The 12,823-nt window shown below is 42.6% G+C and overlaps 1 protein-coding gene across 1 annotated transcript; it reads left to right on the top strand.

Annotated features, from left to right (window-relative positions):
- Positions 1-1,125: 1,125 nt before the first annotated feature.
- Positions 1,126-4,030, top strand: MRPS24 (mitochondrial ribosomal protein S24). Its single transcript, XM_060107713.1, has 4 exons — positions 1,126-1,202; positions 1,290-1,358; positions 1,491-1,602; positions 3,598-4,030. The coding sequence occupies exons 1-4, from the start codon at positions 1,164-1,166 to the stop codon at positions 3,879-3,881; spliced, it is 504 nt and encodes a 167-aa protein (XP_059963696.1). The 5' UTR covers positions 1,126-1,163; the 3' UTR covers positions 3,882-4,030.
- Positions 4,031-12,823: the final 8,793 nt, after the last annotated feature.

Raw genomic sequence — 12,823 nt, 5'->3', positions numbered from 1 at the left:
AGGGTGGATGATTCAGTCAAAATGGCCAATTTCACATGGCAATTTCACATGATTCAACCTAACAGAACTAATAACAGCTCTATGAGTGGTTATTATTAACAAAACCCATTATACAGATTATGGAACTGAGGCTCAATTGCACAAAGATTGTTACACCTGAGCCTAAATCCAGAGTCCACTTTTTTCCATTACTATGTGTGAGTTCTGAACTAGGATATCCAGTGCTGCTATTTTGCCCTCGGAAAATAATTACTGGATACAAATTACAGTGGCAATGCTTTGGTTTGAGTACAGCAGCTCTGTAACATCTCCAGGAATTAAGCGACCATCAGCCCTTTCTCCCTTAAAATTTTCCTTCCCCAAGGACCAGACACTAGGGTATGGTCAGATGTGAAACACTACCCTCTGCATAACCCATCCTTGAAGAACTGGCTGATTTTTAAAGTACAGTGAGTTTACAATATTATATTCGTTTATAATATTATGTTAGGTGTACGATACAGTAATTCAATATTTTTATAGGTTATACTTCACTTACTATAAAATAAAAAATTTTTCCATATTCCCTGCGTTGCACAGTATTTTCTTGTAGCCTCTTTCTGTTTACATTGCAGGCTGTGCTCCTTAATCCCCTACCCCTATCTTGCCCCTCCCAAGAACTAGGTAAAGTTTTAACCAAAACATATTTCCTCTCTATTTGTGGATAAAAGTCAGGGTGTTTCTTTCTTTTCTTTTCTTCTGTTTTTTAAAGGATATTATTTGGAGACAGGACTCAGCAGCCTAATTTCTAGGACTTGGTGAGACGCTCCGCTCCCCCGACAGTCCCCGCCGCCCGGGAGGGGCGGGGCGGTGGGCGCCCACTTCCCCCGGCCCGCCCCCCGCCAAAACACTCTTCGCCCGGCCGCTGCGAGCTCTCGGACCGCGAAACCTCACGTTGCGCATCATCCAGTTTCCGGATCTGAAACACGACGCAAACCACGATTGGGGCAGGACGGAGGGGTGCAAGACGTGTCCAGGGCTGCGGGGGGAGGCGGAGAGTTCAGCTCCCCCCACCCACCCGCCCGGCCGAGAGGCTCGCACCCCCGCACCGTCTCGCGTGTGGTCTCGCCCGCGCCTGACCTTTAACCTGACGCCGCCCCGCCCCGCTCTTCTCTCGGCCCAAGATGGCGGCGCCCGTTTGCGGTCTGAGGCTCCGGCCGCTGGTGAGTGGGGGGCACGGGCGGGGCCGGCGGTTGGAGGAGGGGCGCGGGGAGCCCTAGTTTCGGTCTTATGCCCCACTCTCCCTACAGGTCCTGTCCTGGAACCGGGAGCTGCCGTGCGTCTGGCGCGCCCTGCACACCTCCGCGGTCTGCGCCAAGGTAAGTGCGGCGTGGAGGCCTGGGGTTTGGGCGCCCGCGGCCTCGGAGGGTAGGACCTGCGGGCGAGGGTGTGATCCAGGCCGCGCCCTGGGTCTGTGGTCACGGAGAGTCACGGGCCCTCTTTCTTTCCAGAACCGGGCGGCCCGAGTCCGAGTGGGCAAGGGGGACAAACCAGTGACCTACGAGGAGGCGCACGCGCCGCACCACATCGCCCATCGTAAGGGCTGGCTGTCGCTGCACACAGGTGAGGGGACGATGCTTGTCGCGGTGGCGGGAGAGGACGAGGACGTGTTGTGGGCCCGACCCGTGGCCCCAGGGAAGGCGTTCTCAGTCGTGACTGTCTGTCACATAAACACGACGTGAACACGTGTCAGAGATTGTGTTTAACTCGGTACTCAACGCGAGGTTCAGAAATCAGTCAGACGCTTTCAAAAGAGGAGTAAAATAGACAGACGTATGTGGTCAGGATCGTTGAAATATATTTGAAAGGGATGCAAAACGCTTTTTCCATGGGGGTCAACGGTTCAAGGGTTCGGTTGAACTTCCACAGAAATTGTTTGCATGCCTAAAGACAGTTGTTTTGCGTCGCTGCCCGTTATGTGTAATTTAGGGATGTAAAATAGCCCAGAGGCAGTGAAAAGAGTGAAACCCCTTGGAATTCGATGACCCGGAAGGCTGTTGTAAATATTGAAGCACACATCTTTCACTACAGGTATGTACAGTTTGCCCGGGTTATTTGCAGATTCCATGTTTGTGAGTTTGCCTACTCTAGGTGCTTTCACGTTCATTCTCAGACGTGGGCAGAGCAAGCACCCCACATGCACCTTCCCAGCTGCGGTTGAACAAGGCCCTGCCTTCTAGTTTCAGCTCGCATGCTGTAAACAAGTACCCTTTTCGAGATCTATGAGTGCCGTGTTTTCAAGTTTTGTACTTTTTGTTGGTGATTCCACTGCCTTGAAATAGCCTGTAATGCTGAAGTGCTCTCTCGTATTCCTAATTTCAAGAAGACTGTGGTGTACCTTACATGGCATGATTGTTAGAAAAGCTTCCTTCAGGCATGAGTTACAGAGCTGTTGGGAGAGAGTGCAGTGTTAATCAGCCATTTGTAGGTGTCTTTAAACAGAAAAAGAAAATAAGGCTACACATCACTTTGTTGATAAAAATATTGTAACCAAAGGCTTGCAGAAACCTAACTGTATTTCCACCAGGAGCAGTGGTTTAGCATTTGCTAATTCGTTGTTCATGGTGATTTTATAGAACATAACGAGTGACGTTATAGAACATAACTACTGTGAGTTGATGAGGATCCACAGTATTTTGTTCACTCTGAGGGTTCTCAACTTGAATGTTTGAGATACACCTGTCTAGAGAACTACCTTAGAATATGGATTTCTGTCCCCCAACCTTTTCAAGTTCTAGTACTAAGGTCTGGGTGTGAGTGTGGAGACTCTTAACAGATACTGTAAGAGGTGCAAAGGTTCCGTGGTCCACAGTGAGAATCCACTGGTTGAGGCCGTGGCTCTATAGTCAGTGAGAGAGCTCACATCCCTCGTGTCAGAAGTAGCTGGTAGGGCTTCCTTGGTGGCGCAGCGGTTGAGAATCCGCCTGCCAATGCAGGGGACACGGGTTTGAGCCCTGGTCCGGGAGGATCCCATGTGCCGTGGAGTGGCTGGACCCACGCGCCACAGCTACTGAGCCTGCGCTCTGGAGCCCGCAAGCCACAACTACTGAGGCCTGCACGCCTGGAGCCTGTGCTCCGCAGCAAGAGAAGCCACTGCGGTAGGAAGCCCGGGCACCACAACGAAGAGCCGCAACTGGAGGAAGCCCGCGAGCAGCAACGGAGACCCAACTCAGCCAAAAATAAATAAATTAAAAAAAAAAAAAAAAAAGTAGCTGGTGGCCTCATCTCTCTGGTCCGTGGGATGACCAGTGCTTCTATAAGGCAGTCAAGAAAGAAGGAGAGGGGTACTCTATGTCTACATAGAAGAATCATCTGAGTTTTGTGCCCTTGCTAAGGCCTCATTCTTCTCTTTTGTGAAACAAGGATAATGATAATACGTACTTCACAGGATTTGTTTGGGGATTATTGGAATAATGTTCTTTGAACTCTAGAGTGTTATTCCACTTAAGGAAGAAAGGAGAAGAGGCTGGAGTGGGGTGTGGACCTGAGTGCCCAGTGCTCTTGGATGTTAACCTCTGGAGTTTTGGCCAACTCACCATGGTGCCCTTCTCTCTTCAGGTAACCTGGATGGGGAGGACCATGCTGCAGAGAGAATAGTGGAAGATGTTTTCCTTCGTAAATTTATGCTGGGCACCTTCCCAGGTTGCCTGGCTGACCAGCTTGTTCTAAAGCGCCGGGCTAACCAGCTGGAGATCTGTGCCCTGGTCCTGAGGCAGCTACCTGCACATAAGTTCTACTTCCTTGTGGGCTACAGTGAGACTCTGCTGTCCCACTTTTACAAGTGTCCTGTGCATCTGCACCTGCAAACTGTGCCCTCAAAGGTTGTGTATAAGTATATCTAGGACAACCAACCTGTTTGCATCAAACTGTAGCCTGCAAAGGACAAACTTGTGGAAAAGGACTGAAGTCGAAACAGGGGAAATGCATCCCCTCAGACTACTGAGGCTTTGTCTTTGAAGTTGGCTGTTGAATAAATAGACTCTCTATGTTGTCTTGCTTCTTGGTCTGCCTAGAGAACTAGAATAGGGTTTCTTTGAGAGTGCTCCAGGGTTCCCAGGAAGGCCGCCAGTTCCTGAGGTTTAGGTAATAGCTATGGTTCAGTGAGTATCTTGTGCCCATCACTGTGTCAGGAACTTTACCTGAAGTTCTTTGTTTTCTCTTAAAATGGAAAGAGCCATTTTTGGAGATTATAAAACAATATGGACATGTATTAAATCAGCCGTGAAGCTTACTTGTAATTCTACCCCAGAGGAAGCTACTGTGAACAGTTTGTCGTAATCCAGATGTACTTTTATTCCCCCAGAAATACTGTAGCAAACAGTCATCTATTAAACAAGCTTAACTGCACCTAGTCTGTGCCAGACACTCTTCTGAGTAGCTTGGAACCCATCAATGACCAAAACATTCCATTCCAAGATCCTTGCCTTCATAAGACTTGTATCCCAGCGGAAGGGGACAGGTAGGGGACAGGTAGGGTTAGGCCGCATTGAAGACGCCAAGCAGGTGAGGAATATAGATATGCAGGTAAATGGAGGAAGAACATTTCAGAAAGTGGCATCTGCAAAAGCCACACATGGTGCTGGGAAATGGGACAGGGATTGCTCACCTTCAACTTCACCCTGACACTGATGACCTTCACCTTGACCATGATCCTGGTACCCTTAACTTGACCCTGAACTTTAACACACCCACTCTAATCCTAACCCTTGATCGTCCCTGATCCTACCCACAACTTGACCTTTACCCTCAGTCTCACTCCTACCCGAGGGTGCCAACCAGGCCCCACCCCACCCCATCCTGTCTCCAATGCTAACTGACTGACTCACCATGACCCTGACCCTGTGTCCCTTACATTTATGTAACCCTGACTCAGTCAGAAACTTGACTGAAGACTTCATCCTAACACTGTCTCGACCCTTATGGTGACCCTAACTCATCCTAACTGGTAACACTGATGCTCGCTTTGACAGATTATGCTTCTCATCCAAACTCTTAGGACCTTGACTGTGAACCTGAAAGTCATTTAAATCCGACCTTAATCCTGATCCTCACTCATCACTAAACCAGACTATGACCTTGACCTTGAAACTCAGCCATCACCCAGACCCTGTCCCTCACACAGATCTGACCCTACTCTTGACCCTGACCGTGACCCTATTAGACTCAACAATCCTGAAGTTGTCATTCAGGCCCTGAGACTCACCCTGATACCCTGACGACAAACCTCAACCTGAACCTGACTTTGATCCTCACCCTGACCCTTCTGACCTTCACTCTCACACTGACCCTCACACTCAGTCTGATCCTGGACCTGGCTTTTCATCTGAATTTGACCCTCACCCTGTTCCACGTTTGCATCATAATACTGACTGACCAGAAGGTGTTCTGACCCTCACCCTTACACTGACTGTGACCTTGACTGAACCGCAGCTGGACTCGATTATGTCCCTGACCCTCATGACCCAGATCCACCCACGTACTGAATCTTATTCAAATCCTCAACCTGACATTGACCCAATCCTGTACCTGACTGTGACCCTTAGTCTCACCCTTGCCTTGATAGTGACTCATCCAGACCTTGACCCTGATCCTTTTTTTTTTTAATCGAAATACATTGGACAGGTAAAGTTATATAAGTTCAAGGTGTACAACATGTTAATTTAAGGACATTGTTATATTTTAATGTGATTGTAGCAATAATTAGCACCTCTATCTCATTACAAAATTATCCTTTCTTTTTGGTAGTTGGAAAAATTGTTATAGTCTCAGCAAGTTTGATGATTATAATATTTTTGTCCCTATTGTACGGTACTAAGCATTATATCTCTAGGGCTTATATACTACTTGTAAATGTGTACTCTTAACATCTGTCCCCCCACCCCCTCATCCCCTGCTAATCACTTATTTTTAAAAATTTAGCTTTGTTAAATTGTACATGTAAGTGATGTCATACTCTGTCTATGTCTGCAAGTCCATCCATGTTGTAAATGGCAGAATGTCCTCCTTCCTCGAGGCTGAATAATATTCCTGTGTGTGTGTGTGTGTGTGTGTGTGTGTGTGTGTGTGTGAGAGAGAGAGAGAGAGAGAGAGAGAGAGAGAGAGAGAGAGCTTTATCCATTTGATGAATACTTATATTGTTTCCATGTCTTGGCTATTGTGAATAATCCTGCAATAAAAATAGGAGTGCAGATGTCTCTTTGAAATTCTGTTTTCATTTCCTTTAGCTATATACCCAGAAGTGGAATTGCTGGATCATATGGTTGGTCTATTTTTAATTTTTTTTGAGGAAGGTTCATGTTGTTTTCTGTTGTTGAACCAATTTACATTCCCACCAACAGTGCGTAGGTGTCCTCTTCACATCCTTGCCTGCACTTGTTACCTGTTCTCTTCTTGATGGTAGCCATCCTAGCAGGTGTGAGTGTTGCCTCACTGTGGTTTTGATTTGCATTTTCTCTGATGATTAGTGATGTTGAGCATCTTTTCATTTACCTGTTGGCCATTTGAATGTCTTCTATGGAAAGGTGGCTTTATTTCTTCTGCCCATTTTTAAATCAGGTTGTTCCTTTTTTGATTTTGAGCTGTGAGTTCTTTATATATTTTGGATAGTAACCCCTTATCTGATATATGGTTTGCAAACATTTTCTCCTGTACAAGTTGCCTTTTCATTTTTGTTTCTTTTGTTGTGCAGAAGCTTTAAAGTTTAATGTTGTCCCATTTGTTGATTCTTGCTTTTGTTGTTTGTGCTTTTGGTGTCGTATTTTAAAAATCATTGTCAAGACAAATGTCAAGGAGCTTTTTCTCTACGTTTTCTTAGAGGAGTTATAGTATCAGGTATTGAGTCTGATCTATTTTGAGTGAGTTTTTGTGAGTGGTGTAAGATAGGTGTCCAGATTCATTGCTTTACATGTGTTTCTCCAGTTTTCCCAATATCATTTGTTGAGGAGACTATCCTTTCCCCACTGGGTGCTCTTGGCTCCTTGTTGAATATTAGTTGACCATATAAGTAGCAGTTTAATTCTGGGCTTTATATTCTGTTCCAGTGGTCTATGTGTCTATTTTTGTGCCAGTACCATACTTTTTTTTTTTTTATTACTATACCTTTGTAGTATAGTTTGAAATCAGGAAATTTGATACCTCTAGCTTTGTTCTTTTTCCTCAGGATTGCTTTGGCTATTTGGGGTCTTTTATGATTCCCTACAAATTTTAGAATTGTTTTTTCTGTTTCTGGGGAAAATACCATTGGTATTTTGATGGGGATTCCATTGCATCTATAGATGACTTTGGGTAATATGGACATTTTAACAATATTACTTTCTCCAATTCATAAACATAGGATGTCTTCTGAACTGTTTGTGAGTTTGGTTTCTTTCAGGAAAGCCTTGAAGTTTTCATCATACAGATCTTTCACTTTCTTGGTTAAATTTGTTCCTAAGTATTTTGTTGTTTTTGATGCTGTTGTGAATAGAATCGTTTTCTTTATTTCTTTTTCAGGTGTTTCATCCTTAGTGTGTGAAATGCAACTGATTTCTGTATGTTGATTTTGTATCCTGCAACTTTACTGAAATTGTTGATTAGTTCCAATGGTTTTTTGGTTGAGTTTCGGAGATTATTTTATATACAGAGTCCTATGATCTGCAAATAGCAACAGTTTTACTTCTTCCTTCCCAACTTGTATGCTTTTGTTTTGTCTTGATTAATTGCTCTAGTTAGGACTTCTAATGCTATATTGAATAAGAATGGTGAAAGTAGCCATTCTTGTTCTGTTCCTGATCTCAGAGCAAAAGCTTTCAGTTTTTTTGGTGAAAGTAGTCGTTCTTATTCTGTCCCTGATCTCAGAGCAAACGCTTTCTGTTTTTGTCCATTGAGTATAATGTTCTCTGTGGGTTTGTCATATTTGACCTTTATAATGTTAGGTATGCTCCTTCTATACCCAATCTGCTGAGGGGTGGTTTTTTTTTTTTATCATGAAAGATGTTGTATTTTGTCAAATGCTTTTTCTGCATCTATTGAAATGATCATGTGATTTTTTTCTTTCATTTTATTAATGTGATATATTATGTTTATTGATTTGCATATGTTGAACCATGCTTGCATTCCAGGGATAAATCCTACTTAATCATGGTGTATAATCCTTTTTATGTGTTACTGAATTCTGTTTGCTAATACTTTGTTGAGAATTTTTGCATCTATATTCATCAGGGATATTGGTCTATAGTTTTCTCATTGTGTCCTTATCTGGCTTTGTTATTAGGGTAATGCTGACCTCCTAGAATGAGTTTGGAAGTATTCCCTCCTCCTCAGTTTTTTGGAAGAGTTTGAGAAGGATTAGTCTTAATTCTTCTTTGAATGCTTGGTAGAATTTGTCATTGAAACCTTCTGGTCCTGGGGTTTTCTGTTGGGAGGTTTTTGGTTACTGATTCAATCTCTTTACTTGTTATTGGTCTGTTCAGGTTTTCTATTTCTTCCTGATTCAGTCTTGATAGGTTGTGTGTTTCTAGACGTTTATTGATGTCTTCTAGGTTATCTAATTTTTCATCTTATAATGTTCATAATAATTTCTTATGATCCTATGTATTTCTGCCTTATCAGTTGTAATGTCTCCATTTTCTTTTTTTTCCCATTTTCATTTCTAATTTAATTTATTTAAGTCTTCTCTTTTTTTCTTAGTCTAGGTAAAGGTTTTGTCAATTTTATCTTTTGGAGGGACCACCTCTTAGTTTTGTGGATCCTTTCTATTGTTTTTCTGGTCTCTATTTCATTCGTTTCCCACTCTGATCTTTATTATTTCCTTCTTTCTACTAACTTTGGGCATAATTTGTTCTTCTTTTACTAGTACCACGAATTATGAAATTTGTTTTTTGACATCTTTCTAATTTCCTACTATATGCATTTATTGCTGTAAACTTTCCTCTCAGAACAGCTTTTGCAGCACCCCATAAGTTTTGATATGTTGTATTTTTGTTTTCAATTGTTTGAGATATTTTTTATTTCCCCCTTGACCCATTGGTTGTTCAGAAGTGTGCTGTTTAGTTTCTACATATTTGTAGATTTTCAAGCTTTCCTCTTGTTGATTTCTAGTTTTATACCATTGTGGTCAGAAAAGATAGTTGGTATGATTTCAATCTTCTTAAATTTTCTAAGATTTGTTTTCTGTCCTTTCAAACTATCTATGCTGGAGAATATTCCATGTGCACTTGGGAAGAATGTGTATTCTTCTGCTGTTGAATGGAATTTTTTTTATACGTCTGTTAATTCCATTTGTTCTAGAGTGTAGTTCAGTTCCACTGTTTCCTTACTTGATTTTCTGTCTGGATGATCTATCCATTGCTGACAATTGGGTATTGAAGTCCCCTACTATTAATATATTGTCTGTTTCTCTCTTTAGATATGTTATTATTTGTTTAATATATTTTGGTGCTCCAGTATTGGGTGTGTATATATTTACAATCGTTATATCTTCCTGATGTATTGACCCTTTTATCAATATAATGACCGTCTTTGTCTCTTGTTACCATTTTTGGGTTAAAGCCTATTTTGTCTGATATATGTATGGCTATGCATACTTTCTTTTGGATTCCTCTTGCATGGAATATCCTCTTTATTATTTTCACTTTAAACCTGTGTGTCTTTGGGGCTGAAATGAGTCTCCTGTAGGCAGCATGTAGTTGGGTCTTGTTTTTTAATCAATCCAGCCATTTTTGTGTCTTTTGTTTGGTGAATTCAATCCATTTATATTTAGAGTGATTACTGATGTGTAAGGACTTAGTGCTGCCATCTTATTTATTGTTTGCCTTCTGATTATTTTGTATCTCTAAGTTTCTTTTCCCTCTGTTTCTGTCTACCTCTGTAAAGTGGTGGTTTTCCATGGTAATTTTCTCAGTCTCCCTTTTTTTGTGTGTGTTTTGTGACTCTACTGTAGATTTTTCCTTTGTGGTTACCATGTGGCTTACATAAAACATCTCACAGATAAAATAGTCATTTTTATGCCGATAGCACCTTAACTTTATCCACTTATAAAGTTTCCACCATTTTACTCCTTTTTTAAAAAATACTTTTGATGTTACAATTTACCTCTTTTTATGAAAACTGAATTTTTTGAGAAATTATAATATCAATAGCTATAGTTATTTTTAATGTACTTTTAGCCTTTATATTAAGTGGGTAATGCACCACTGCATTAATATGTAGAGTTACAGTTTTCTAATTCTGACTGTTTATTTTTCACCTTTGTTAGAGTATTGTGTACTTTCATTTGCTTTTATGTCACTAATTAGTCTTTTCATTTCAGCTTGAAGAGCTCCTTTCAGCCTTTCTTGTAAGGCAGATCTAGTGGTGGTGAACTTCCTTAGCTTTGTTTGTCTGAGAAAGCCTTTAATTTTCCTTCTAATATGATGGATAACTACCAGATAAAGTATTCTTGGCTGGCAGTTTTTGTCTTTTAACACTTTGAGTGTGTCATTCCACTTTCTCCTGGCCCGTAGAGTTTCTTCTGAGAACTATGCTGATAGCCTAATGGGTGTTCCTTCGTGGATTACTTCCTTTTTTCCCACAGTCTCCCTTTAAGATTCTTTGTCATTGACTTTTGACAATTTTCCTATAATATATTTTGGAGAAGGTCTTTTTGCATTGAGGTGGTTAGATGTTCTCTTAGCTTCATGGACTTGTATATCCAGTTTCTTCCCCAGGTTTGGGAAGTTCTCAGCTATTATTTCTCTAAATATACTCTTTGCTCCCTTCTCATTCTCTTTTCTTCTGATATAACAATTATTCTTATATTTGTTTTTCTCTTTAAATCTCATAGCTTGTAGCATTTCTTCACTTTTTAAAAGACTTAGTTCTCTTTGAGGAAAGAGTCATTTCCAGATTTCTGTCCTCCAAGTTGCTTATTCTTTCTTCCATCCAGTCTGCCCTAAGCTCTCTAATGCATTCTTCATCTCGTTAATTGAATGGTTCAGCTCCAGAATTTCTGTTTGGTTCTTTATAAAAATTTCTATTTCGTTGGTAAAGAACTCCTTCTGTTCTTTAATTTTATTCCTGAGTTCATCGAATTGCCTTTCTGAGTTTCCTTGTAGCTTATAGAATTCTTCAAACCAGCTATTTTGAATTCTTTATCAGTTAGATCACAGCATTGTGGACATTGGAGTTTAGTTGCTGGAGCATTGTCATTTTCTTTCTGTGATGCCATATTACCGTGATTTTTCATAGTTTCAGATGAAATGTGCCTCTGCCATCACATTTGAAGCAGCGAATAACCTCCTTAACTAAGGAAGCCTTTGCTTACTTTGTACATACAGGCTGGCAATTAGAAACTTTTCTTTTGTTTTCCGGAAGGTGGCAGTATAGCTCAAGTTTTTGGTTTCTCTTTACCTGTGCTGGCTCTCATGGCTGCACTCAGGGACACATTAAAAAGAGCTGGTGGCAGAGTGTGCGGAGGTGAGGGCTTAGCACCTGGGGCTTCAGGCTACCCACAGCCTGGTCGGGGGATCCTTCAGTGGGAGCACTCCCAGAAGTTCAAAGGCAGACCTGCTGAATCCCGAAGCAGACAGCAGAAAACACACCCTTTAATGCCCTTTGTTGTTCTCATCCGCCTCTTTCCCTTTCCTCCCCTCCCCAACTCCCTGCCCCGTCACGGGGGCTCCTTCTCAGAAAGCCGGGTGCTGCCGGCGAGAAATGGATCCCTCCAGCTGCGATCCACACAGCTGGGCAGTGAGCCGCTCACCACTTCCGCTTTCTGCCCCCCTTGCGAGAGAGGTCACTGCTGTCACCTGGGAAAGCCCAGCATGTTGCAGTGTTGCCCTGGGGAGGGGGCACTGACTCCTTGCTGTCCTTCCTTCTCCTCTGCCTCCAAATTTGTCTCCATCTCCTGCAGTGATGTGCCTGGTTTTCCTGTCAGGCTGGCTGAACCTCCACAAATTCTCTGTCTCCTGTGAGTGTCCTCCCTGTTTTGTATGCTCTAGTTTCACTTTTCCCCCCTCCTCAGCAAGTGAAGGTGGGGCAGGATCACAGCCTGCCTTGGATTCACAGCCCCCTGAGGCCCTACCCACCTGCTTTTGAATGATCATAAATGTAGTAGCTTAGAGCAATATAAGTTTATTTCTTATAGTTTTGTAGGCTGAAGTCAGACCTGGGTCTCACTGAGCTAAACTCAGGGTGTTGGCAGAGCTGCATTTCCTTCTGGAGGTGTGAAGATGGACGAAGGGACCATGAGCCATGGAAAGCAGGTGGCCTGCAGGGCAGGAAAGGTGAGGGAAGGGGTTCTTCTCCAGAGCCTTGCCAACCCATCTTAGACTTCTGAGTTTCACATCTGTGAGATAATATTTGTGTTCTTTTAAGCCACCAAGTTTGTGGTGATTTGTTACAGCATTAATAGAAAACTAATGCAGTACTCAAACTTTAGATGTCAACCTAAAAGTCATTTTCTTTTACATTTGTAAAACCGATGTTAATTGAGTCCCGCTTGGTAGAAGCTTTGATTTACACCAGCCATATTCTGATCCCCATTGTATATGGCCACCTCTGTAAATTTCTTTATAGCACTGATCACAATAGCTCTAATGGAAGAGCGATTTGATGACTATTTAATATCTACCTCCCTGCACACACCCCCTCCCCCCCGACAGCAGGCTCTGTGAGGATGGTATATGGCCTGGTACACAGGAGCACAGGGAAGATCTTGGAGGGCCCCATCACAGGGCTTTACCTGAGCCTAAACTGGTTGTCACTCAGTGGACAAAGGTTTCCTCCAATGTACCATGATTGATCCTGTGCCCTGAGGACGCTGAGG

This window comes from Mesoplodon densirostris, chromosome 9 (assembly GCF_025265405.1).
Source record: "Mesoplodon densirostris isolate mMesDen1 chromosome 9, mMesDen1 primary haplotype, whole genome shotgun sequence".
Classification (NCBI taxonomy): domain Eukaryota; kingdom Metazoa; phylum Chordata; class Mammalia; order Artiodactyla; family Ziphiidae; genus Mesoplodon; species Mesoplodon densirostris.
Note: the sequence above shows the minus strand (reverse complement) of the source record. Positions and strands in the feature narration are given on the sequence as shown.

Excerpts from the sequence above, each read along its gene's own strand:
- MRPS24 (XM_060107713.1), top strand. The coding sequence starts at position 1,164 with ATGGCGGCGCCCGTTTGCGGTCTGAGGCTCCGGCCGCTG. Across the intron at positions 1,203-1,289 it reads GTCTGAGGCTCCGGCCGCTG|GTCCTGTCCTGGAACCGGGA; the intron begins GTGAGTGGGGGG and ends CTCTCCCTACAG. Across the intron at positions 1,359-1,490 it reads CCTCCGCGGTCTGCGCCAAG|AACCGGGCGGCCCGAGTCCG; the intron begins GTAAGTGCGGCG and ends CTTTCTTTCCAG.